Below are 27952 nucleotides of genomic sequence, written 5' to 3'. Positions count from 1 at the left end.
GCTGAGGCTGCACACACTTTACAGACAGGACCAGTGCGAGTGAGAGAGAGAGCGAGAGAGAGGGAGAGGGAGAGAGAGAGGGAGAGGGAGAGAGAGAGGGAGAGAGGAGGGGTGAAACAGAGATTGGATGGATTCATCTCCTCCTCTGGCACTCCACAGGCTCTCATTCATTTTTTTAAGCCCGACCGACGACAGCATGCCAAGCGCAGACTCAAGCGGCGGAGCTCGGTCAGTATAACATCCATGTCTCTCACTCTTTCTGTCTCTTTTTGTCCATTTCTGTTAGCAGTTCTCACATACATCGCTTAAGCAGGTCTTCACCTTCTCATATTGTCTCCCTTTTTGAATGCAGCCACATACTTTCCAACACAGGACCGGAGTGAGACGCCCTCCTTCGCACCGGCCCGGTTGCGCTCTCACCCACTGCCCGCATTTGCGCGGGACCCGACTTTGGCGACCTTCGGGACACTGCTGACACCCAGGACCCGACGCAGGGAAGTGAGGCACCCGTTGTATATGGGCCCAAAGCCCCGTGAGGCCCCTGGGATGGCGTGCAGCGCGTGTTACTACCTGGTTATCAGCTCCACACACCTGAGCAATGGACACTTTCGGCGCGTCAAGGGGGTCTTCAGAGGACCACTGTGTCCAACCGCAACCAGTGATTCACCGGTAGGAGAACAAGCTGAATTTCTTAAGTGTGTGTGTGTGTGTGTGTGAGTGTGTGTGTGGAGAGAGACGGTATGCTTGTAAAAGAGTCAATTTCAGCCACTTTTTCCACTTTCTCTTGTGACTCTTTCATCATAAAGGTTGGGAAAACGGTGGGAACGTCCTCACAAGTATACGAAAGTGTGTCTGTAAGTGTAAAGTGTCTGCAGGATATAAGAATAGAGACCTACTGGCACATCTGAGGAGGAGGATATTTTTGGAAGGGGTGGTCTTTTTTTCCTTTTTGTGAGCCACAAAAAAGAAGATTTTTGTTTGTAGAAGACAGTTAGATGGGGATATGTTAAACAGATGAGAAATTAGGTATCCAACCATGAAGCCATTGTCCCTCCATGCCTCCTTCTCTCTCGCGGCTATGGGAATTAAACGAATCAAATTACATTAGTGCTTTCAGGAGGAGATGAGTTGCCCAGCTGAAAATAGCACTAATTACCTGGGGAGTATTTGTTAGGTGTGTGTGTGTGTGTGTGTGTGTGTGTGTGTGTGTGTGTGTGTGTGTGTGTGTGTGTGTGTGTGTGTGTGTGTGTGTATGTGTGTGCGTGTGTGTGTGTGTGTGTATGTGAGTGTATGTATGTGTGTGACCTGCCAACAACTTCCTGACCTTTCCCTGATGCCTGTGGTTCCTTTGAGCCACCAAACTGGCATTTAGTTGCAAACTGGGTCTCAGTTTGTGTGCACTTACTGACTGTGTATTTTTGTACTTGTACTCTTGTAGAGACAAAGAAAGAGTGTGTGACAGAGTGAGAGAGAGAAAGAGAGAGAGAGAGAGGGGGGGGAGAGCGAGAAGGAGAGAGAGAGAAAGAGAGAGTGATGTAGTGATATAGAGAAAGAGAGAGAGAGGAGGAGAGACAGCTAAGAAAATTACAGTACATGTAAATATGTACATGATATTTTGGACTGTGTGAATTTGTGTGTGTGTGTGTGTTCTAGATTCAGGAACTGCTCGGAGGGTCTCTGGTAATCACACATTATTCATGAGCTCTTAATGTGAGACGAGACAAACTGGCGGAGCTGATGACAAGTTTGATGAGAAAGGAGGAAAGGAGCAGCTGGTATGTGTGTGTGCGCGTGTTCATACTCAAGTCATTACCAGTCTGTCATGTTCGGCCCGCGCTCACTGTGTGATGGGAATGAGCGAACAGTGTTGAGCAGACGCAGTCAGACTGGCAGAGATGCTGCAAAGAGTCATATTAACAAACAAGCATACAAACTTTTGCACACACACATACACGCAGAGATGGGCTAAAAAAAGTAGTTAAAGAGATCGTTACTGCACACACTCTCTACAGTATGCATACATCTTCATTTCTAGAAATTAGGGCTCCCCTTTTAAATTTGATCATTTGAATTATCTGTCTCGGAGCCCATTCATCTCCTTGTAGAATCATCAAATGCTCATTTTTTTATTGCACACGCAATCAGTTAAGTTATGTCTCAGAAACAAGACCGATTCCTCAGAGGAAGTCTAATTTGGATGCTCTTGAAGCGTACTGACTATATCCGGCACATCTACATATTTGAAATGATGAATGCGGTTGCCTATTTTTCAGGCATTTGCTAATTGTATTCCTTTTAGCATGTTATGAACATTTATTTTAAGAGACTTGACACTTGTGCTATCTTTACAATGCACCACATCTTTTCAGTTTCTGTCAAAACTTCCCAGTAAGGGATGAGTATGAAAACAAAATACTTTTTGAGTGCAGACCAAAATCTGTCTGTAGAATTATTGAACGGTGTCATGTATCATCAGAGGTGGACTTGAAACAATTAGTCAATTAATCAATATTTGGATTGACAGATCTGCAACTATTTTTATAAATGATTAACTACCTTTTGATCAATTGTTATCTATATTGATATGAACTCAATATCTTTGGATTTTTAACTGTTGCTCAGACAAAATGAGCAATATGAAGGCCAGTCTGGAATCTGGGAAATTGTGATGGATACATTTCACAATTTACAGTCATTTTATTGACCAAACAATGAAGCATTGAATCTTAAAAATGATAAGCAGGCTATTGAACTAATAATGATTAATAGTTGCATACTAACCAAAAGCATGTTGATTCTTAGGCTTGTTTAATTGTTTTTTGATTAGATATTGACTTAAATCAGGAAAGCGCTAACTTTACTCAAACTACAAAGTTTGTTTAACATACAGTGAGCAATGTGGCATATTTTGCTATATGTAAAAAAAACATGTTCATATTCCATAAACTAAGATATCTAAAGAAATACTGGTTTGCTATCAGCACCAAAACTCAGGAGTTGTATTGGCATAATTTTCAGACGGTACTGTGCAATAAGGCTGTTATTATTTGAAAAATATCCTGATTCAAGCCTTCACTCTGCTGAAGTGTCCCCGATCAAAAAATTGAATACACACTCAGGGTCTGACAGGCTCAAGTATAGCAGACCTCTATGAGGACAAAAGCAAAAATAGAAATGTTGAGTTCATAGTATTCTCTTAAAGCTGAAGGCTTTCAGAAATAGCTGTCATTCGTGGTAGGAAGGACATCATTTACCTCCATGTCATAACTAATGTAGATAAGTGTGTGGGAAGATGTCAGTGCTGGAAAATGCTGTGTAAGTAATGGAAGGTCGAAAAAAAAAAAGAAGAGATTTATCCGTATTAGTTTCGACATGGCCAATGTATGGGCCTGTCAGCATGATAAACAGTGAGCGCTTGTGGACAAGTATAGTTCAAAAGTGACCTCTTGTGTTAGGCTGAAAAACAGAGAGCAGGTGAGTTTAACACACCTCTCCAAGACATGCTGAGCAACATCTTTTGCACCTGTCCGTTCCGTTGTAGAGGATGCCGCGCAAGCCAGCACTACAGCCAGCTGCTCTTTGATTTAGCTTAGATCAGTGGAGCACAAAGGATATCTCAACTGGGCTTTGTCAGGGGTAACTTTTTGTGTCTTCACTTTGATAAGGCATTGCAGCATTAACAAAATACTGGGCGCCTATGAATGGTAGAGAAAAGCCGTCTAGACACACGGCCCCCTTTCTTTCCCTTTCATAACAAATCCTCTTGTGTTTGTCAAGAGTTCTGTGCTTTGTTGTTTGGTTCGCTTCCCTGTGGAATGTCTAGATTAGGATTTTGCTCATTACTCGTTTATCATCACTAATTAGTCATTGTGATAGGTCTCTCGGACGTGTCTAAAGTTTGGTTCCCGTATGTACATTAGTGCTTAAATCATCATTGGTGAGTCATTCTTCAAACTCTCATTAACACTTCAAAGGTTTTTCATTCTTGCTCTCAGCATGGAGGGAGGACAGGAGGAGAGATGTAGAAAGGTGTGTGCAAAGAGGTGCTGCCCTCATGTATCCCTTCATGTATCCCTTCATGTATCCCTTCATTCAAACAGATCCAAACTGAATCTTACCTATCATGTCTCTTGCTGTCTCTTGTCCAAATATCCCTCAATCCCTTTCCCTCTGTCTCCCCATTTCCCTTTAGAAACGCCTCCCTCTGTAGAATATTATAGCTTTGTGTGTATGCATACTTCAACTGAGGACCACTTTGATGTATATTTCACTGCCGTTGCAGAAAACAGATGAATCGTTGGCTATATCGCAAAGTGTCGAAGTAAGCGCGAATGGGCCTGTGCGTATATGTGTGTGTCTATGTATGTGACTCTGTGTATGCAACCTTGTGTTTTCATTGATTCCGCAGGGAGCTGAACAGTGTTTATGTAAATGAGGTGGCATTTAAACATATGCCCCGAACAATTATCTTGAAACAAGTATTCAGCTGCACAAAAAAACACCGCCATGTTCGAAGTGAGTCAAGTACTTAGCTGCAAATATTAAGCCATCAGGGGACAGAGGTGAGATGAGCCAACTGGCTCGCCATTTGCCGTGCCAGTTTGCTCATGCGGGTGTGGGCATCTTAGTGCGCAGTTAATGATGATCATAATAATTAGTGATACAGATTCAGTATCAAAGAACTCGCTGGGGACGATCAAGCTGGTAATAGCATCTTGACATTTATGAAGTTCGACAAATGTCAGAAAGAAAGAGATTAGTTAAATGTGAGTTAAAAGTGATTTTAATTTTAAAAAAGGTGTTTGTGATACAAGCATAAAGCAGCAATACAGTTCTTGAGTCTTGTATCGTCAGAAAAAGCTATTTCAGTCATGGCCCCTAATGCTGCTGCAGTCACTCATTCATACAGTGTAATGGTAATACACGCACACACACACACACACACACACACATACCAATGCAACCATCAGGCCCTAGCGGAGCAGTTTGAGAGCGAGCAGGTGAGTGCTGCTGAATACTAAAGTCCTGCATGACTGGCCCATTCCTGCTGACCACTGCAAAGTGCTCCCACTGATCACTGCTAATGTCCTCCATCACAGTTTACACTCAACACTCTGGAGAGAGAGAGTGTGTGTGCTGGGGAGAAAGGTGGATAATTGGGACAGATGGGTGAGATAGGATGACGAGGTAGAGGGGTAGAGTCAGACAGTTGGCATCGATTTTAACACTCTCAAGCCTTTATTGACATTTCATTTAGCTAATGAATTCATTAGTGCTTCATAGCATAATAACCTCTACTTGATAACCAGGATGGTTCCCTAGAGCACGTCTCCCACACACATACACACACACACACACACATACACACCTCTGTTTCTTTTTATTTTACCGAGCAAGTTCCCTCCCTGTCTGTTGCACTGTGTAACTTTTAAATTAACCTTAGTTTGAGGTGACACAACCTGCCAGTGCAGCACGCCCTCAAAATGATAAAGAAAGAGAGAAGCCTGAGATGTACAAGAAGATTCATCTCTGCCTATGTATTGGTGCCTTTGTGCTTCTGCTCGCGTGTACTTGCCAGCTTTAGTGCTTGTTCACCTCTGAGATGGAGATGATCTTTATTCAATTTCAGTCACTCTTTTTTTGTGTGTCTTTGACCTGCTGCTCATTCGAAACGCAATCATGCACACACACACACACACACACACACAATCCTGACTTGCATGGATTGAACGACCGTTTTTAAACTTATCCAAAAGCTGTTTTATCAGTCACATAAAGGATGATGTTTGACCCAGAAGACGTGTGTTTGTACATATTTACAGCCCTCCAACTAAAAGTTCTGTCAGACTTAAAATGCTGGTTTATGAACTGGAAGCATTTATTTATTTATGTTTGGTTCTAATGCTTGAGAGTTAAAAATTGTCTGTATGGATGTCTGTGGTGCCGAGCTGAACTGTGTGGGTGTGAGCACGTTTGGAGGGGGCTGAGATTGTTTGGTAATAGTTTGTCTGCTTCATCATGAGGTTTGCAAACATCTGTAAAGTGCACATGCTGGTATTAGATGTACAGTATGTAACGAGTGACACACAAATTATCATGCATGCGCACACACACAGACAGCACAGATGGCCAACCTCTCATTTTGTATATTACCTCGGGACAGCTGTTAGTCTGTGTGGTCATTAGTGATCGCAGCATCAGGTAAATTACCTGGAGACACATCAGCACATGAACACACACACACACACACACACATACACACACACACACACACACACACACTGACATACAATTAGTGAGTGTTTGATAATTATAGGATGTTTGATGAACCATCTGGAACACCAGCACAGGTAGAAACTGACAGAAACGCTCGAAAAATTTAAAAACGTGCAAAGCGAGCCGACGAGTGCGAGATAAAGACATTAAAGTGTTTTTGTTTCATTGCCATTAGGATGCCATGTCTCATTCAAGGTTTGGTCTTACACTCTTTTAATCTCTTTGACTCTTCATGCTCTATCTCTGCCCTTTTTCTTTTTTTTAACTATAATTTCTGCCTCTCTGTCTCTTCTCCACTCCATTTCTCTAGGCGATACCTTTGTTCCAATCCCCCTCTCCCTGACACTTTTTTTTATCTCCCTCTCCTATTGCTTTTCGTCTCATCTCTCCAGCCCATTCATTTTTTAACAGGTCAACGGTTCAACCGTTTAGGCCTTTAAATCATAGTGTGTGTGTGTGTGTGTGTGTGTGTGTGTGTGTGTGCGTGTACAGTATGCCTATATGGGAGTTTGTGTGTGTGTGTAGGTGATGGGAGTAATAATGCAGTAGCGATATTGCTGAAAACCCCTTGAAGGAATGAAAGAAAAGAGAGGGTGTGCTTTATTTTGCTGGTCAGTATTTCTGTTCTTCAATAACCCCCATTTTACTCCGCTTTCTATTCTGCTGCACTATATAGATTCATGCTTTCATGTACTGAGCATATGTGGGAAACAATTATAGCTCCATTAACTCAGGGTGTATATGCTTGCATGAGCAGGTGGGTGTGCACGTTACACATATTTGCACCTGTGTGCTTGAATGCCTGCATGCGCGTGTCTCCACCACTGACACACCGGGCCGGGGTTAAGAGCAGCTCAGACAAATTAATTATCTCTTCTCTGGAGGAGAGATGACTCACTGAAATAGAGGCTGCAAACCAGCTCCTCGTCTCCTCGTGGTTGAGCAGAAGCCCAGGAATTACTCCCAGCCTAGCAGAGAGCAAGGGGCCTCCTTCTGAAAAAACAACAACTTGGATTTCATCCTCAGCTTGATGTTCAGATCATATTTCTTCCCACTTTTCATGTGCATAAGGCCAATTTATAAAAATAACTGCGACTGAAAGAAGACGAGCAGGCACGTTGCATTTATAGATCAAAGTGGCAGAGGAATTTTAATGCATATGAACAAGTTTCCCTTCCCTGAAATCGTTGACATAAGATCAAGGCTGCCATGTTTTGCATTGCCTTGCCTTGCACAGAATAGGCTGTTTTGGTGCATAGTGTGCTGCTGAGTACACCAATACACAAACACAGACAGCTTCAATTCATAGCCTGAGAACTGAGAGATTGACATAATGATTTAAAACCTATTATAAAAAACGTGTGTGTACATTGGTCATTCGGATGTTGCAAATCTAATTTCAATGTCTGCTGTCTGGGAAAAAAACTGTATTGTCAGTGGGGCTTCGTTGAATAGTTAATGATTCTGCTGTCTCTGCCACAGCCTCTTACCCCTGACCTTTTCACCATTCCCTTATGACCTCTGAGAGATAGCCCTGGGGAAAAGAAGTGATGAAAAGGTCAATGCGAAGGTCAAGGAGTCCGATAAAAAGGTTTTTATTGAGCTATTACCTTATTATATCTCTGTGTACCTATAGGAATACACTGCTTGTATGTGTGCACATAAGGCACAGTATCATCGAGTAGAATGCCATGGTACATACACACAGGAAGGTTAACAAAAAAAAGACAAGAGCACAAGCGAGGCAGAAATCCATGTAGTATTATAATAACACTATGTGTTCACTCTGGTGTGCTCTCATGTTTATTTATCAAAGCAGATAGGACCTACTAGGACATTCTAGTAGCACGGGGTCGGCCATGCATCAGTAACAATGCATCACATTATGTCAGACTTACCTCCACCAGCAGCACGAGCCATGATGCAGACACTAATAATTCATGCCGTTTGCTTCAACCAGCCTTCACATCAGCCATGATGCCGAGAACAACCCACCATTATCGTGAGCAGCAGCATTCCTGTGCTTAGCAGATTGGAGATGCCAGGCGCCCAGCTTAGCGCTGGGCAGAAATGTCCTGGCTGCGCGCTGCAAGGATGGCAGGATCACAGTGGTCTGCAAGCATCCTCCAGCTACCAGCCACCAGGCCTTGGCTACCTCCTTTATATGGGCAGCGTGCCTGTTTCCTCTGTCTGTTTGTGTATGTATATTTGGCGCGATTGTGCTTGCACATTCCTGCAAGAGTCTGCTACGGGGCCTTCTTACCCTTGCTGTGAGGTATATTCTTACCCTGTGGTACGGGATTAGTCACAACGCTGAATGGGAAGACATGGAAACAGCAGCAGGGGAGGAGAGTAAGAGGAGAGGAGAGGAGAGGAAACCCCACAAAGATGAGAGGAAACGTGTGGGTGGATTGTGTGAGTTCATGTCTGCCTGCACACCATGGATATTCATCAATTTCCCTAACATTCTCTACTTTTCGTCTGCCATGAAACCCAGAGGCAAGAAGTAAACACAAACTCTATCAGCCTCTGTTAGTTTCTCTCTCAGCCATTCCTCCTGTTTCACTCACTTCTCTCCAATTGTAAAGTTAGCTATGCGTGTGTGTGTGTTTGATTGATTGATAAGTGAAACGTCTCTGTTGTCTTGTCGGAAACAAGTATAATGTGAGGTCCGGAGGATGTGGAACATATTCTCTTTAATCTCTGAATGTGCAGGTGTTGCAGCTGCTTAGTGCTTGTCGTGAACAGCATAAGTCCCGTTCTAAATTCTGTATCGCAGCGTGAAGTTACTTATCTCTTCCAGGTATGGCAGACGTGTGTTTTTGGAAACGGATTGAAAAAAAAAAAAGCTTGAGTCATGCACTTCACATAGCAAGACAAAATCGATAAACTTTGTGTGTTTGGCTGCATGTGGGTGTGTGTTTGTGTTTATGTGTGAGCGTGTGAAAAATAGCAGCGTGTGATTTATGTAAATGAGTGTCATCGGCCGAGGAGGAGGCAGAATTCCCAGGCCTGATGAGTGGCTTAATGATTCATCAGCCTGGCTGAGGCAGGCATCAATATTGGATGACAGAGTGGGCCATGCAGGATTGCTCGCCCCTTGATTAAAGTGCTCCACAGCTAAACGCCTCACTTCCTCCCTCTTCTCCCCCTACCTTCTGCGAGGATGAAAACAGAAATGTGCCGTATTGGCACACCCCCTCACACACACACACACACACACACACACACACACACATGGTCACACACACCTCCTCCTCGATCTCCTCCTGTACAGCCTTATGTCATCTCACCTCTCACATGCTTAATAAGCTCTCATCCCCTCTTCATCTCCTCACTCTGCTTCTTTGGTCTTAATCCAATCACGGTGGGTGAAAGAGGAAGAGAAAGGGGTAGAGAGAGGCAGCGAGAGAGCAGGAGAGGGGGGAAAGAAGACGCTGGAAAGCGTGGGAGAAAAAAAGAGAAAGACACAATTTAAAGCTTTATAATTTGTCTGTACGGAAATGGAACCTTTCTCTCTGGAGATATGACAGCAACATAAATGTTCTTTCTCTCCTCTCCACGCACAGAGCGGAGGGAGTCATTTTCCCTCTGTCTCTCTCTTTAAGCTGTATGGGGGTGTTGGTGTGACAGGACAAATCTCTGTCTATTAGGAGACATAAACCTCTAAACCCCGAGCTACACGGCCATACATACTAATGCAACCATACAGAGGGCTGGATAGAAGTTGGGAACGATAGCGAAGACACACTGAGAAAGGAGGAGATCTGGAGAGCAGAGAGATGGAAGGAGGGAGAGCATGATGTTGAAAGCAGAGAGAGTCCTGGTGGGATTTCAATCCCCGGCCAGCACAGGGTCTTAACTGCTACACAATCTTTGAGTACAGCAAAACCAGCTTTAACAAAGTCGGACTGACGTGCACCACAGAGTGAGTTTGTGTGCGTCTCCCCTGTGTGAGTGTGATGATGTTGTACCAAACAGTTCATTCCAGCCTTCTCGTCCGTAGCATCATTAATTTGCCATTCGTGCGCTCATACTCTAATGTGCCAGAGAAAAGATCACTCACTTTTATTGACCACACTCATGTTATCCCTTGATAGCACCAATGAACCACACACAGTGAACATGCACACACACACACACACACACACACACACACACAAATGCTCACCCAATCATAAATGCCTGAAAGACAGCAATCATTCCTCAATTCAGCGACAGCAGAAACCAATCGCTCTCGCTCAGCCATCCTCGCTCCCCTCATCTGTGAGTTTGGCGAGATTTAGCCGAGCGTTAAGAGTGCAGCGTCTAATCTGCAATCGCATTAATCCTGTTCTTTAAATCTGTCTCTTCCCAAACTGATTACCTTCATCTTCTTAACTTGTCTTTCACTCTAATCTGTATTATCACACTCTGACAGATTACAGTCGCAGTTTGATCACTCCAACAGATAGTGACGCAATCCTCTTTGAGGCAGTCAATCAACTGTCTTGTCTGGACAGACGGAGTCCTGTACATTACGTGTGTTTGGTGTGTGCGTGTGTGTATGTACCAATTTAGCTACACTGTATATCCATTTGTCCATGCTGGGTTTTCAATTGTGTCTGCAATTTAAATGGCAAGGGTGTATAGTCCATATAATTCCATTTTTCTGCCAGCTGGGAGAGGAACGCATTTAATACTGGAGATGACATTTAGCAAGAGGGGAAAGAAGCCTTATCGGCACACAGATGGAAGGACACATTGTTACTTGGACTCTAAGACTATGCTTTGTAATCTTTTAGTGGTCTTCATTAGTTTATCTGCCTTTGTTTTTATGTTATCATGAGATAAGCCAGGATAGGGTATCAAAGAGGTGCATATACATACAAAGCATATACAGTATAAATGTAGACATTTCAGAGACTGTGCCTAAAGTTCACCTCTCTATCCTTTATACCAACCGTATATCTTTGTCTCCCTGTAATTGGCTTATGATGTTCTCCTTAATGTGCAGAAAGGAAAAGGACATCTTCGCCTTTCAGAGAAACAAATGCAAGTCCCTGAAGAGCACTGTGAGTGAGTGGTATGATCATAAAAATACATTTAAATTCACTGAGGACAGCACAGTTTGTAGAACGGCAGGGTATTTCAGGAATTTGCATGCACGCTTTCATGCATTTGTGCTTCTGCCTTGATCCCACCCCAACACAAAATGTATCCACAAAACAACTGGAAAGAAACTATGGGTCACGTTTGTTCAAGTGGAGAAAATGTCTTAAGATGTCCTCTGCTTTTCTTTTTTTTTTGCCCGAAAGCTATGCTCTGCCCCGGTGAATCATTTTAACTTGTCCAGCATGAGCCAGGGGCCGAACTCACATTGTATTCGGGATGAAATGAACACTGAGATTGAGAGAGGAGGGGGAGGATGATGACAGGTGGGTAGATTTTAAATGTGGCACCGAATAGGACGGATCAATGATACAGCGCATGAATAACTCTGTGATAATAAGGGAGCCGTGTTGAATGAGGAGAAGATGGAGAGAATGAAGGCAGTGAGGATGGACAGATCCTTGGCCTTGCATTGTGATGGACAAATAATTAATTTTGATAGCTTGCCGGTGATTGTTTGATCGGACCTTGAGACAAATCCTAGATTTATGACCCAAACAGGAGAGCGGTGCAATTTGTTCATTCCCAAGCTTCCTGCTGTTGCCCCAGACGAAAGCAGTCGGCTACAGTTATGACTTTGTGTGTCGTTTGTCTTTTGAACACCCATCTCTCATTATTCCCCCCCCCCCCCCCTCTTTTATATTTGGATGTGATATGTCAGCCGTTGCACACAGACTGTAACCTGTAGCTTTCTTTCTTTTTTATAGCAAAAATCTATTAGGCAGCATTGATGCCTATATTTGTGTTTAGAGTAGATTTATTTTTAACAGTACAAGTATAACACAGTACAGTAAACAACGTGCGAAAGCAGCACTTACCTTGCAGCCTGTAAATATTAAGACAGTGACATATTTTAAGTTTTTTTTTGGCTTTGGCGTATTAGATTGACTACAAGGTTAAAGTGTTGACTTTCACCTTTAAGTGTTTCCGAGTGAGTCTTCGTTCATATTCAGTAAACAATGTAAAACATACAGATTTCCATTTTAAAAAGAGTCAATATTAGGACAGTGCAGCAGGACAATGGGCCTCATGCAAGAACCACTCGTATGAAAAGATTTGTTCTTAAGCGGCTTCTACAAGTAATCTTCCCGTATTTTGAATTTTCACTTAGATACGAACACAGTGGTTAAGATCTCTTGTAGGAGGCATGTGAAAATAGTCTGCTGTTATCCAAAATTAGTTTTTCACTAATGGATTGTATATTTTATTACTTTGAAGTAAAATCCTATAATTACACTTCATTATTAAGTTGACATTTTTCCTGTTTGACACTGCAATTTTGAATTATGATATAATTCAAAATTGCCTATTGTATAACACTACAGTATCAGTATGAACATCTCAAGCTGTAAAACGGCTTAAAGTATGCACTAATTGAAGTTTAATTTGTCTCTGTATTTAATAAGGTAATTGAGAAATATAACCAGGTGCGTCGCGGCAAACTAGCTTCTTTTGAATGCCTTAGCGAATCAGGCCCTTGGAAGAGAGCGTCCTAATATTTGCCGACAGATGGCTGTTTCTTCACATGAAGGTTTATGCAAGTCGTTGTCCTGGGGAATATCTTCCGTTGCAATGCCTGCAACATCACATTTAATGGCACATATTATTTGAGGCATTTTCATCATGAACTATTTTGCCTTTATTCCACTGACAGTATGAGCCTCAGGTGACACACCATTAACAGCGTTCGTTATTTTCTTCCATTCCGTGGCTTAAGCACGGTCCCTTATGCAGGCCGACGCTGTTATAAAGTATCGATTTTTCTTTATGGATCTCTGAAAGCAGGACCAAAAATCTCCAAACTTGTAAAGTTATCTTTTTATTCTTTGGTGTCATGTTCATAAATGAACACTTCCGGACATATAGGCCAGGACAAATAGCCTGATATGATGAAACTGGAGCTTTAATGATGCTAATCTACAATTCTCATGAATGAACGCTCATTTACGCACAGGTGGCATTCATCATGTTTACTGTGCTTGTTTACAGTTATATGAAGTTAGGAGCAATTGCTGAATTTGACGTGGCTCACTCGTACGAGCCCAGGGAAAGAAAGTAAGAGAAAGTTCTGATAAGAATACGAAAATGTTCTTGCATGAGGCCCAACGATCCTAAACATACAGACAAGGCAATGGAGATGTTTTTAAGGCAAAACAGTGAACTTTTCCAAACTAACCAAATCAGTCACTTGATCTCAATCCAACTGAACATCTGTTTAATTGGTAAGAGATTGCTGCACTACAGGCCTGACTAGAGAGGCTACCTAAGTGTCTGTGGGTCTCAGAGTTCAAGCAGTCACTGACAGTTTATGTTTTTTGCAAATGTAAAGTTACTTTTGGATCCCCAAAATTGGAGGTTATTTTTAAAAAAGGGATGCAATTCCCATATCAAGTCACTAAAGCACCTTTATAATTCTGGAAGAAGGAGCTTTAGCTCTTCGGGATTGTTCTGTTTCAAATGCCATTTGCAGGATTACAGACCCAACAAAATAGAAAAAGTACACTCGGGAAAGATAGATAGATAGATAGATAGATAGATAGATAGATAGATCTCGGGTTTAAGGATCAGATCCAGGGAGAAGCACACCTCATTTCAACGAAACAACAAAGGGCACAGGGCAAATTTGCAAATATAATCCCTTCATCATTTATTCATTCAGTTTGTTTGTCTTGCATGCTGCTCAACTTAAAAGGTCAGAGGGAGACGGAACATTCGGTTATATTTTGAGCAAGACACAATGGAAAGATGAATGCTGGTGATTCATGGTGTGTAGAGGCCGTTTCTTAAGATAGCGCACAGTTTATGAGTCACGACACACCTGACTCTGGATCATTGGAATAGTCTGTGCATGTGGTGGTAATCTTGCTTTGTGAATTATTTTTGCCTGTCTACTGTCTCCTCCACAGAGTTGGTTGCTGGCAGTGTGTGAGATGACGTTGGTCACTGGTGCTAACACATCTGTCCTTTTGGCTAAAAGAAGCATCGGACCGTATCTATGGTAAACACATCTGCGGTTCAGGCTGGGGTTGCTCTGCTTGTTCTAGCCATACTTCTAACTGGCTTTAATGACCTGGAGCAAACAAAGATACACCAACATTATCAGATGGTTTCACACAATACCGGCCGGGACGTACATGCAGATGCCAGATTAATAAATCGGTGGGTACTGGCCATAGAGGCATATTAAAGGCAGTCAAGGGAGATGCATTAGGGCTGTAAATACCAGCTCATTAACACTCAGCGATCCTATTTGGCAGTCTGTGTTCTTATGTGTGTGTGTGTGTGTGTGTGTGTGTGTGTGTGTGTGTGTGTGTGTGTGTGTGTGTGTGTGTGTGTGTGTGTGTTGTGCTCGCAAATGTGTCTGTCGCCGAGATCTACAGGTCATTACAGTAACAAGCAACTTAGCCCTCGGGTCAGCTGCCATTAGCTACAGAAGAATGGCCAGAAATCAACACGGCAACGCCAGACTCTCACACTGCCAGACTTTCTCCACTAGTGCATGTGTGAATGCATGTGTGAATGCATGTGTGAATGCACGTGTGTCTGACGGAGATAATCACAGGGACACTTTAGAGAAAGGGCAGAGATGAAAACAGAGAGGCATTTAGACTGCGAGGGGTGGACAGAGCTGGAGCGAACAGATTTGCTGAATTATTTTTGTACCACCAATGGAATTGTTTCTATTCATTACAGTGGCCAAGTTTGGGTGATAATTATAGGCAAAGATAATTCAAGACTTAATTGGGCTTGATAAACAGTTATGAATTGTTTATTGAATTGTCCTCACAAGGCACAGTAGCAATTTGAATTTTTCTGAATTGGTAAATGTCACTGTTAGTCCCTGTGTCACTCTCCTCTCCTCTCTTTACTTTCAAGATTCATTTCATCTTAAAATAAGCAGATGTCCTTTATGTTTTTCAGAGATCTGGTCTTGTACTCTCCAAATGTTGCTTTATAAAAAGCACCACTCATTAGATTTTGTCCATAATAAATCAACACTGTTATACTTAACAATAGCATCATGCATGGATTAACACAGCTGGAAAGAAGTTGTTTTGTTGTTGTTGTTGTTGTTGAAGAACAATAGTTTCCTCAAAGTAAGCCATGTTCATGAAGTTTTTATCTCCCCCCTGCAGTCGAAGTACTCTTCAGTTAATATATTTGAACAGAGAGAATCTGTTACCACCAGTTATGTTGGGCTCTCTTTTACTCTCTCTCTCTCTCTCTGGATTTATTATGCAAGCTGAGGCATAGTTTTTGCTAGTTTGGATATGTTTTGAATTTCATACTCAACCAAGATTGCAATTAAAACGTGTGGTGCCATGTTGTTAACAATTATCATATATGAACAGTTCTCACTATGTCCAAGCCAACACAATTTAAGTCAGAAGTAGCACAAATTAAAATCCTGGAAATGATATTTCTTTAAGCCTATAGTTGATCACTCTGTGCATTAAGCCCCAGCCAAACATCCCGTTTTAACAGGAAATACATCACATTAAGGAGGCAAACTCCTCTCAAAAGAGTGACTGTGCTGTAAAATCACTCTGTAAATCTTTCCTCACACTCTGTCCAGGATCGGAGTCCAGCCATCCATGGAATTACTGTTCAATATTTAATTACAACTACTGAGAAAGTGACCATTAAGACGAGTGAAACAATTTAGCTCAAGTGCAGTAAATGTCTGTAAACTATTTAAATTATTTATTTTAATGTAATTGATTAAATCGTAGCAAATTCTTAAAAAGATTAAACTGCACTGAACATATTCAAGTCCCTGTACATAAATTCTTTATCACTCTGAGCATTAAAGTAGCTTAATTTCCAATGTTTTCCATCGTATATGCATTTCATGTCATTTCCAACAAATGTTCAAATGTGTTCTGCCGAATTTTCTTTTCTTTTTTGAAGAACAGCACATTGTTTAGTAGATGGCTGAAGAAAAAAAGCAAACCTTTAAAAAAAAGAAATAGCTGATGGCATATGAATAGTGGTTAAAGCTAGTTCCAATTGCAGACTTGGCCTCAAACATCCAGCCTCTCTCTGTCCTTGAGGTTCCACCTGCAGTCAGCTTACTGTCAAGATGTTAGTAAGAGTTAAGTTATGGCAGTGATAAGCATATTATCTCAGGGGTCTCCGGTTTTCTGTGTAGATCAGCAGTCTTGAAGGTCAAGATCACAAGACGAAGAATTCTGAAAAGCTTTTAATTATGCTTCTTTGAAATCTCCATAAGTCTTTCTATAGTATGCTTACAACTAATGAGGGTGTCATTTTTTTATTTTATATGCCATAAAGGGTAAGATGGCAGTGAGGTGATTGCCGCCAAAGCTTTGATCTGCAGAACTCCCAGAGGTTTCTCAAGGGACTGTGTCTTTCTAAAGACTTTCTTGTGAATACATTGTATGTCATTACTTTCCAGTGCACACATTTCCAAACGCTGACATACCACGTGTGCAAAACACTTTAAGCGTGACCTGTTCATTTCCACAGAAGCTCGGGACATTGAATTACATGCGTGTGTGTGCCGGAAACTCCAGTTGTGGTTTCTTAACAATTCTTATTTCTGGCATAATTTCAGCTATGAAGAGGAATAACATGGCACTTCTCGCACAAATTGAGGATAAGCGAAGAGAAGAAAAAAAGCTCATTCACATTCACAGCCTCGCATAAACACTCACACACATAATCCTGCAAACAATCACTGTTCGTTTAGGTCTGCAGATATCAGCTGTGCTTTCTCTGCAAACACATTTATAGGTAAATTCAGGTCTATGTTAATTTAGCACTGGTATATCAGGTAGACAGACTATGTGCGAGTGTGCATGCACAAGTGTGTTTGTGTTTGTGTGGATGTAATTCTGTAAGCATGTCTATCCATTCTGTGTTGGTGCATAAGGGTATATAAATCATATTAGGTGTATTTATTTAAGGCAAATGAAAGCTCTCATGTTTGACTTTATTCAGCAGGAAAATGCATGCCAGGAGGTCTCCGACATAAACAAATGGCTCCTGAGTTCACACACACACACACACACACACACACACACACACACATTTTCTGCTTTCTTGCATTCACACCTTTTCTCATGTACATACACCCCTCTTTCTGTATAAATGTCTCCCTCTTCAAAATAATTACCCTGACAGAATGCAGAGAGGTGAGAAGAAAGGGTTCGGGGGTAAAAAGGCAAGTAGGCAGAAATATGCATGTACACACATAAAATGAGTATATGAAGACATGCACAGCTTCTAATCTTGCATAAGCCCAACGGTTGACAAATAAACAGCTTTCAGTATCTCAATCTCTTCACCCTGGCACCACTCAAAGAAAGGCCGCTCTGGGTGATTGGACCATTTCCTGGTCGTGACTTAAGCCTGCAAGGCAGATCGATGCCACGGCGGTACACACACAGAGTAACACAGGATTAATGTATATTAGTTACCTTTCTGCTGATTTCAGTGTAGGAGAGTCCTGTCCGCTTGGTCCTTTCTTCAGCCTCCTCTCCTCTTCACCCAATCTGACTGAAAGCCAGATGGAAAGAGCCAAAGGGAGGACAGTTGTTTTCTCTGTACGTGTGTTTAAGTGTGTGTGTGTGTGTGTGTGTGTAGTTATTATGTAATTATAATTGTAATTTATATGTGTGAAAAGTAATGACATGAACAGGGATTGTTACTCTGTGGTAATAATAATGCCAGGTGTTTGTGAATGTCTGCGACGGCAGGCAGGGGTCATTTCTTCTCTTGTCTGCATTCCTATCCTCCCTCTCTTTTCCTCTCACCTCTGTTCCCGTGTGCAGGCATATTACTGAAGCAAATTGGGGCCAATAGACTCTGTCACTGCATGACCTAGGGCTCACCAAACAGAAAGGAAACAAGCTAGACAGAGAGAAAAAGGCAAATAGAGGGGATAAAAGGGGAGATAGAAGAAAGAATAAAGAGTGAGTTAGTGGGGGGAAAAAAGGCTGGGAAATCAGGAGACAAAGCGAGGGAGAAAAGCCAAGAGATGGACGGAGGGAAGGAAAGAAGCAGAGAGTGAGAGAAAGAAGTGACAACCTCAAATTAAATTCCCATCATGTCAGTGTAGAACAGAATTCAATAGTGTTTATTGGCAGCCCCCAGCCTCAGGGAAATTACATTCTGAAGCAGAGCATGGCATGAATGCACACACAACCCTAAACATGTGCACGCGCCCACACACGCATATACACACACAAGCACACACATCTGTTGTACACAACACAGTGCATGTCCTCGAAACCCCCCAAAAAAGGCCCTCTGGCTGATGTGAGCATGCAGACAAGCGATTTATCCCCTGAGATCCATGTGCCATTAGTCCAGAATGTGCATCTACGTCCATGCGCTATTTGCGCACCTCTATGTGTGTATTAGTCTGAAAGTTCTTCACGTGCACGGTTTTGCCAGTGTACAAAAGACCAAGTTGTACATTTAAGAAGCTCAGTTTTTCTGTCTGTCGGCCACAATTGCCACTTTCCCTGCAGTCAGACTCCGACTATTTGCCATTAAAGTACATACACAGGTTTCTATTACAGTGGCTGTATTAAATGTGTCCCCAGGCTCAAGTTGCCATGAACACAGGGCTTCAGTGCCTTTGTCCAACCTCCAGCAGCAGCAGCAGCAGCAAAAGCAGCATACTTTAATGGGAAGCTGTTTAACAGTTTTATGCAGAGCACATGTAGAGGCTATTACTGCTGATGTCTCTGGGATGCAGATTTGCTCTAAATGGCTAACAATCTGCTATTCTTTCAACCCTCCTCCCCCTACTCCTCTTGCTCTCTATCTCTGCCCCTTTAACCCTTCATGTCTCGGTCTGTTTATGCCTCTATCTCGACTCTCTTTCATTTTTCTCCTCCTACCCCTCCAATGCACTCACTTCGTCTTTCCCTTTCTCCAGGAGCATGCAGAGAGGGCTTTGGGCTGCTCAGTGGAGGATCTGAAGGCTCTTTTCTACTGTGAGCTGTGTCACAAGCAGTACCTCAGACACCAGGAGTTTGACAACCACATCAACTCCTACGACCATGCACACAAACAGGTACATGGGATGCACCGGCACTGCAGTTACACACACACACACACACACACACACACACATGCTTTGTAACAGCACACATGCAGACATTTCTTATGATCTCTTGTCATGGAATTTGGGTGTGTTAGCTTTATGCATGTTGACGGAAAGCTACTTTACATTTCCATGTCAATCTGCCCATTGGGTACAGTTTCCCAGCAGGCAACAGTAGGAGTGTGACAACCGCATCATCTCTTACAGCACACACACAGAGGTGGAACTTGTGGCAGATACTCACATGTATAATGTAGACACACTCGTAGCAACTGAAAAATATTATTAATCATACGGTGCACAGTATTTATTTTAAAGTAATTAATTTAAAATCTTAAAATCAAAGTCCCACATTTATAATAACTAGTGCAGTGCATACATACATGCATACATACAAATAAACACTTTTCCATTTTAGTTAGATGGAAGATTTTTTTTTTTCTGGTTCAAAATTCAAAAAAATCAAAAAGTAAATCAAAAGCACTTGATTTGTATGTATCTGGTACATGAGGATGCTGCTACAAAATGCACTTTATTCTTCAAATCGCAATTCTTTCAAAAGAGAAATAAATATTCTGTACCAAATAAAACATGGGGCTATTAGCATTGCTCAAGTATGATTCTATTATTCCGGTTTGGACACGATGAGACCAATGGACCATTAGGAAAGGGCCCGGCAGCAGGTTTTCTCCTGCGTTCTGCTTCCACATCCATTTTCATACACAACCTCCACTCTGGACTAACAAGCTGAAGGTTCTGCTGATAGCACATTCTCCCACAGCTATCTGTTGTCATGCCAAGGCATACACTCACATACAAAAACATACCGACATGCACTTCCCCGTGTACACACTTGTCCACAAACACAGGCAATCTCTCAACCAAGCCAAGCCACTTCCTACTTCTGAACGCCCACACTGTGCAACATGAAATAAACATGAAATAAGACTGTTCCTTCACTGTCATTGTATTTTGAAAATGAATCGAAGCAACTGCAGGCCGATGTTAATAATGCTTTGTTTTAGCCAGCGGCAGGGACATGAAACGAGCTGCATGAGGCACTGAGCTGACAGTAGCCACTGGCACTGTAGGAACACACACACATACAGGCATGCATGCACACTACTGAGCAGACAACAGATGAAATTCTAGCTGAAGCGAGCTTCCCTGCAGGAGTATTGGCTTTGGAGAATGGCAGCTGATTGCGTTTGTTCTGTTTCCTTTCCTTGTCATCGATTCAGGGATGAACATCTCTGAATGCAGCGCTTCATCAGCATTTACTGCTGATTACAGAAATAGCTCATTACAAGAGAATTATACTCCCTTTTAAATAAAAGGGCAATCAGCCCATTAGCATGGCCCCTCACATGCTACCTAAGAATACACCAATCCTCACTCTAAGGGCCTTGTGGATTTGAAATGAATCAACTCTGACTCATCCGTAGTTGCCTCAGCCTGCGCACTCCTTAACACATCTAAAGGAATATTGATCGAGGCTTTGACAGATGGATTGAGCTTCACAACACATAGCTAGACTGGCATGTTGGAGAGTGATATCGCTTCAAGCTGTTGGGGACATGACATCCTCTTTGAAGACAAAAGTATCCGCTTTAAAGTGTGAAACGGAAATATCTCTGCACTGTGTGCTCTCTGAAAATGGTTCTGTGTGCAACATTTTGTTTGGCTCTAAATATAGCTACAGGTTTCCCTGCAGTGGGATCTGTTTTTAAGAGAGAACAATAACCTGGCAGAGTGCAAATGCAAGAGGAAGGAGGAAGAATGCATCTTCATACATTCCATCTATTATAAACTGTTCTCTCTCTCCCTCAGTCATTGCCATGGACAGCTACTCTGATCTTTTCTTCCTCCTCTTTCCTAGCTCTGTCCGCAATCGTTCATTATGTATGCCTCTCTGCTTGAACATGATTAATATTTCCCATAGAATGAGTTTAGCATCAAAGCCACTCAAAACTCCTTACCACACACTAACAAACACACACACGTGATCTCTAACACATCTATAATGCACAAGCACCTATACCGTATGTTTAAGGGACACAAATCCACAAGTGCTGCTCCGTTGGCATGCATACTCAAGACTTGCTGTCTTCAGTGAGCTGACAGTGGGATGTTAAGCAACGAGCAATAATGTAAAAAGACACCCGATTGTGTAAGACTCAGCAGAGATTAACCTGACGACTGTCAGCTCCAGCATAAGATCTGGGTGTGAAAGAGAGTGAGTGTATAAATAAATCTGATGTCTGAGGGGCTAATCTGATGTGTGCATGTGCGCGTGTGTTTGTGCAATACATACTGTATGGATGAATAATAGCGTAACATAATCTAAAAGTGAGAGTGGTGTAATCCTGTTGCAAGTTATACTACAGGATAAATTCACAACTATATAAAATAAACAACAAATCCTAAATTTATAAGCCGTGGGTGGATTGCACACTGAGGTAGCAAAAAAATATACTGGGAAGCGAGAGAGAATAAGACGGGAGATAAGAGGGATAGTGGTGCACGATACTGCAGCTATTCCCAAACTCCTTAGTCCCTCCTTAGCCTTCAGACATACTGTAGAACACACCAGCATGCACATGCACACACACACACACACACACACACACACACACACACACACACACATTCACCTGCCAAGCATGGATAAAGGAGGGATTAAAGTGTGTCAGAAAAGGAAACTGGAGAGAGAGGCATGAATCATTGTTTCCCTTAGAGGACTGGCACACCTGGTTATAAACACATAGTTTCACACATGTACAAATACACACATGAGAACTCACACAAAAGAAAACCTCAAAATTGAGCTAATTGTTATTTTTTATGCACTATGATGGGGATGAAGACCCACCAGTTTACTCAAAATTAAATCACCCACTACTCACTACCATGGTGTGCGAGTTATGTTATGTTTCTTGCATTTGTAAATACACACTCACACACACACACACACATACATTCTGGCATTTTTCCAGCAGAAATCTCTTTACGATGTCTCAGATGGCTATTTTGCCAATGTGTAATTTCAGCAACGACAAATGTACCCTTTGCTGCACTCCAGCTAAAGAGCAGATCAGTCATTGGATCAGCTTGTCTTTCAAACCAAGCTGTCACGACTGACGGAGGGCTGAACATTTTCGAAATTGCAGTGGCAAAATCATCATCGTCATTAAATCACTCATGCCACTCATCTCAACTGCGTATGTAATCTGCTATTCACCAGTTGAGATGTGTTTGCTTTCAAGCTGTGTTGGGAAAAAGATGCTTTCTTCCAGGCTGAATGGAGTTAATTGGACATGAGCTTAGAAGGAGAACATCTGCAAACGCTGCTGACTGATGTGTAGGTTTGAAAGACAGCTGCCTGCAGAGAGCTTCCGAAAACTAATTTCTCATTCTCTCTTCTCTTTGTCCAACTCTTGTGCTTCTCGCTACCCTGTGCCCTCCACATACTTTTTCTGTCCCCCCCCCTCTGTACCCCTTCATTTTCACTTCCTGCAGAGGCTGAAGGAACTCAAGCACAGGGAGTTCGCTCGCAACGTGACCTCAAAATCATGGAAGGACCAGCGCAAACAGGAGAAGGCTCTCAGACGTCTGCACCAGCTCGCACAGCTGCAACAGGAAACCCAGCGGTGAGTGGGAGGAGAGTGTGTTTGTGTGTCTGTGGCAGTGTGTTAGTCTAATGAGACCAGGGGCAGGAGTCCAGAGGGGTTAGAGTGTGTCACATCCAGTCAACGTTTATTTCATTTGATGGATGTATCCACAGACGTTAGAGCACCCAGTTGTCCTGGATAGGCCACATGTGAAGTAAATATAACATGAAGACACATTGATGCTCTGAGAGTAGATGATTTGTAGGAGAAGGAGATGTGAGTTTTAATGAAGTGGAAAAAAGGTGTTTTTAAGACGTAACTAAAATGAGTAAAACAAGTTGAACGATGAAAGCTTGCCTCTGTGTTTGCACACCGACAGCAATCAAAACAATGGATAAAAAAACAATACATCATACATATTATAATCATCTTGATTACGCCTATTCCCTGTGCAATTATATGTGTTTTCTTATCATCAGGCAATAATATGTGAACAGCATTACTGTGAATGCCAATGTTAAGCCTCTTCTTGTTTTTCTTCATGTCTTTCTTTCTGTGGTTCTTTGTTCCTTTCTTTTCTTTCTCAATGGAAAACTCATTCTATCTATCTATCTATCTATCTATCTATCTATCTATCTACTATCTATCTACTAAGGTATTATTCTCATGATTTGAATTCATCTATCAATTCAATCAATTACAGTTTAATTTATTTGAAATAATCCAAGCTTAAGTGATGTGAAGTTAAATCAATTCAAATCAAGAACACTTCTATCACTCTCTGTTTCAGAGTCCCAGGAAGCACTTCTGGACTAAGAAGTGCAGTCAGGGCTGTGAGACAGCAGCAAGATAAAGACAAGGACCAAAGCGACCGCATCCCTGAGAACAAACCTGAACCCTTCAACCACACCCATAGACCCCCTCCTACACAACCCAGATCAGCACGTCTCAGCCACCCGCCAGAAGATCCATGTCAATCTCCCTCCCAGATGCCGCTGGCCACTGCTCTAGCTGAGTCCCCACTAATCACACATCCGGCATCCAATACGGACCCTTCTGCAGTGTACCCCCAGTCCTGCCTGGGCTTGCATCCCCAGCTGCCTCTCCCTGGGCGGGGGAAAGTGGGAGGCAGACTTGGCGTGTCCTTCTGCTTCTCACGCAGAGGGCCCAGGCTTGAGCCTTCTGCCTCTGTCTTCTCAGATCTGGAAGAGGAGGAGAGAGAGAAGAGGGAACAAATGAAAGAAAGGATAAAGATGATGATGGAAAACATTGACAGGAAAATTGGGGCAACAAAGGAGGGGAAACACAGTGAGTGTGAAAAGCACGAGTCCAGATCTGACAGTGTTAGCCTTAACGACACAGGGCCAGTTCCCAGAGAGGCTGCCAGAGAACAGGGGGAGATTGAAACAAGAGATGCAGTGAAAGCACACTCTACTATTTCCACAGCAGCACCTGATAATCAGAGCCACGATTCACAATGCTTGCTACCACAGACCCAGGTGGCCCTATGGAGCACAGCACTAACAGGGTCACACATGGACACTGAGCACACGGATAGCGAGACAGACAGAAAGCCAGAAACAGAGTTGGGGATGGAGGAGAGTCAGTATATGCGTGTGCTGGGGAAAGATGGCTCCACCCGTCTGAGATGGCCTGTCAATTTGCTTATGGTCACCAAGTCTCAACCACACATCTCCTACAGCTGCAACCCACTCTGTTTGAACCCACAACAACCAGAACAACTCACAGAGGATCTGCGGGAGTCACAACAAAATCAGTTGTCTGCTCTCTCAGATGAATCAGATCTACGTGTGCCAGCTATTCTTACACCAGATGCTCCTTCCTGTTCAGAAAGACAGACAAGACAAGAGCTGAAAGCACACATAGAGGAAGCTGAGGATCATATCGATGTGGAGACAGAAGCACACCTGTTGCTAAAGAACGAAAACCTTTCATCGTCAGAAACAAGACCAGAAAGAGGAAGATGCTCGCTAAGTATGGATGATAATGTGAGGGCAGCCTCCAAACCATTTGACCCCACTCATAGTGAGAGCTTTGACACAAACTCCCAGAATCCACTGAGAGGCAGATTAGGGGGTGCAAGAGGGATCAGGGAGAGAGCCATCATATCTCTGAGCTGTAAATTAGAGTCTGTCACCCAGCCTGGCACACAGAGGATGTGCACCAGCCCGTCCAGGTGTGACTGTGGGAGTGAGACAATATGCAAGTGTGCCAGTGCTCCACAGCCGTACGTGGGCGTCTCAGAAGTGTCACGCAAAAAGAGGAAAGCCAGCACAAAGAAACACAAGCTGGGAAAGAAGAAGAGGGGTGAGAGGGAAAAAGCTTCAAACAAGCGCCAATCAGCAAGGTGCAAAGTGAGGAGTGTTGTCTCTACAGTCTCCATTGGCACAGAGAGGAGTGGAGAAGCTGGAGGGAGCTGGGGGAAGAAAAGGAGGCAAAGGGAGACGAGGATGAGGAGGGTGCAGGGAGCTGGGAGCAGCTGTCTCCTGGGAAGATGTGAGGCTGAGCCAGTATCTGTCCCTGTCAGGAAGAGGAGGCCTCACAGGAGCCTCAGCACTGAATCCCAGTCACAGCCAGACAGAGAGCAGGCAGAGCACTGCAGTGCCTACTCCCAGCTCGCCAGACACACAGCAGACAGGCACAACGAGGGGGAGGGAAAGCGAGACGGCGGTGCAGTGACTTTTCCCTCGCGGTCTCACTTCTTCTTACACTCTTTCTCACCAGGATGTAACTCAAAGCTGTTTTGGGAAAGGGGTCACCATAGCAACCCCAGGAGTTTTATTGACTGCTGTTACCCTGACAACAGCTGTGGTTGCAGCCCGGCGAGAAAGAGAAAACTCCTCCACGGGGACAGGAAATCCATTCATAGTAAGCGGAAGAGTTTGAGGCATCGTGAAGTCTGGGAGGAGACAGAGAGGGGCAGGAACATGGGAGGGCATTCAGGTTACAGAGACAGGGGCCCGATTTCAGACACAGAACAATGGGAGTGGTTGAGGCGGGGCTATCCTCGAGGTAGTGAGGAGGGCAGGTCAAGAAGTGGGTGGAGATCGAGAAACAGAGCAGTGGAATGGGATCGGGTGGCAAAGTTTAGCCCCAGTCCGAGCAGCTGGGGAAGGAGAGGCCGACGTCTGAGCACAGAAGATGTAGACTGGGACAGATGCAGCGTGGACAGATGGACATGGGGCAGCACTGACAGCTGGGAAGACAGGGGGACACACAGATCCACATCAGGCTCCAGGACAGGAGTAGAGAGCAGAGACAGCCCGGGCTGTGTGTGGAAATGTGCAGGCACCAGACGCTCAAGCTCCGGACACTTCTCCAGCCCTGAGTGGTGGACAAGTACTCAGACATACAGCCCCCAGAGTGTGATCAACACACAGTCCAGCAGGTGCCACAGCCCGCGCTCCTGCAGCCCCTGCAGCAGCACCAGCGTATCCGAGCTAAGCTGGGAGTGGAGCAGGAGCAGTACCTGCTCAGGAGTCACAGCCGATGGGTTGACAGTTAGCTCCGGCAGGACGTCCTCCGTAGCTCCAGGACTCTCATCTGAGGCCCCTCAGGAGTCAAAAAAGCAGAGCAGCCCTATGTCCACTTCATCCGGCCTTACCTCTTGTTCCTTCTCTCATTCCTCGCCTCACAGATCCTATGTTGCTCCCACAGTCCCGAGCCTCAACACACACCATTGTAACACAAGCCCTTCTCAACTTAAGGAGCCCAATACACAGTCTGACCTTGTACATAGACCCTCTGCCCCTGTTGACACAAGCAGGTCAGGCACAACTCTTCCAGGACTATCTCCGAGTAAGTCTCTGCCACAGAAACCAGCCAGAATGTTGCTTCTCCCTCTCATAGGGAAACTACCTGCAATCCAGAGAAAGGCCAGAAGGAACAAAGGGTTGCTGGAGAAGAGTCAGGAGAAGGAGGGAGAGGAGGAGGAGGAGACCAGGGGCAGTGGAATGGATCCTGGAGCGGTCGTCAACAGTCAAAAATGTCCTCTGGACACGGTTGAGTCAAACCCCAGCAACACTTCAAGTCTCTGCCTGACGCGGATTAGGACTGAAGACAAGCAGACAGGTAGAGAGACAGCTCTGCCAATCAGCTTTACTGCTGAGGAGATGGACAAATACCGCCTCCTGCAAGAGCAGGCGAGAGAGCACATGCAGAAAGTCCTGGAACAGATGCAAGAGAGCGCAGATATACACACAGAGACAAACTACACACACGCGGCACAGACAGAGAACTGTGGGACTGTAGAGGAACAATACACACCTGCGCACTTGCACAACACTTCACAGCCTCAAACCCAGTCACGTCACACAGACACGATGCAAACACAGCACACCCTCCAGGTCAGTCTCCCACTTCCACATGTGGCCCCACAAGAGAACTTCACTCAACCCATGGCTCTGAGAGTCCCTAGCCTCCCCCCTCTCTCCAGCCTCCATCATATAATTTTACAACACGCAGCCCTCTCCATGCACCCCTCCTCCTCCTCATCCTCTTCCACCTCCTCCAACTCTCCTTCCATCCACCCACACCCAGCTCAGCTGCCTCACCCCCTGCTCCATCTCCACCCCTCCCTCCCTCATCACCTTCACCTCTCTCCCTTCTCCATATCCTCCCTGTTTCCCTCCATTCTGCTGTCCCATCATCCCATCCCTCTCCTCCCCCAGTCCCCCGCTTTTCATGCGACCCCACTCGCTCCACTCTCCCAAGTAGCCTTGCAACCCTTGAACCCGCAGTCTTTCATGGAGAGAGCTTGGCCAGTGAGGTTTCAACAGAAGGCATTGTGATTTTCAAAGAGTGGCTGCCATGT

At 43.8% G+C, this 27952-nt stretch overlaps 1 protein-coding gene across 1 annotated transcript; it reads left to right on the top strand.

The window, feature by feature from the left end:
- Positions 1 to 546: 546 nt before the first annotated feature.
- znf804b (zinc finger protein 804B) lies at positions 547 to 27929 on the top strand. The gene is made up of 4 exons (XM_076109080.1): positions 547 to 669; positions 19340 to 19477; positions 23027 to 23157; positions 23909 to 27929. The coding sequence occupies exons 1-4, from the start codon at positions 547 to 549 to the stop codon at positions 27927 to 27929; spliced, it is 4413 nt and encodes a 1470-aa protein (XP_075965195.1).
- Positions 27930 to 27952: the final 23 nt, after the last annotated feature.

Source organism: Anarhichas minor, unplaced genomic scaffold (genome assembly GCF_050575085.1).
Source record: "Anarhichas minor isolate MPS153535 unplaced genomic scaffold, ASM5057508v1 ptg000041l, whole genome shotgun sequence".
In the NCBI taxonomy this organism is placed as follows: Eukaryota; Metazoa; Chordata; class Actinopteri; order Perciformes; family Anarhichadidae; genus Anarhichas; species Anarhichas minor.
Note: the sequence above shows the minus strand (reverse complement) of the source record. Positions and strands in the feature narration are given on the sequence as shown.

What these genes read in the sequence shown, in the direction of transcription:
- znf804b (XM_076109080.1), top strand. Translation starts at nt 547, where the DNA reads ATGGCGTGCAGCGCGTGTTACTACCTGGTTATCAGCTCCACACACCTG. An exon ending in CCGCAACCAGTGATTCACCG is followed by an intron (nt 670 to 19,339) that starts GTAGGAGAACAA and finishes CCCTTTCTCCAG; the next exon opens with GAGCATGCAGAGAGGGCTTT. An exon ending in ACGACCATGCACACAAACAG is followed by an intron (nt 19,478 to 23,026) that starts GTACATGGGATG and finishes CACTTCCTGCAG; the next exon opens with AGGCTGAAGGAACTCAAGCA.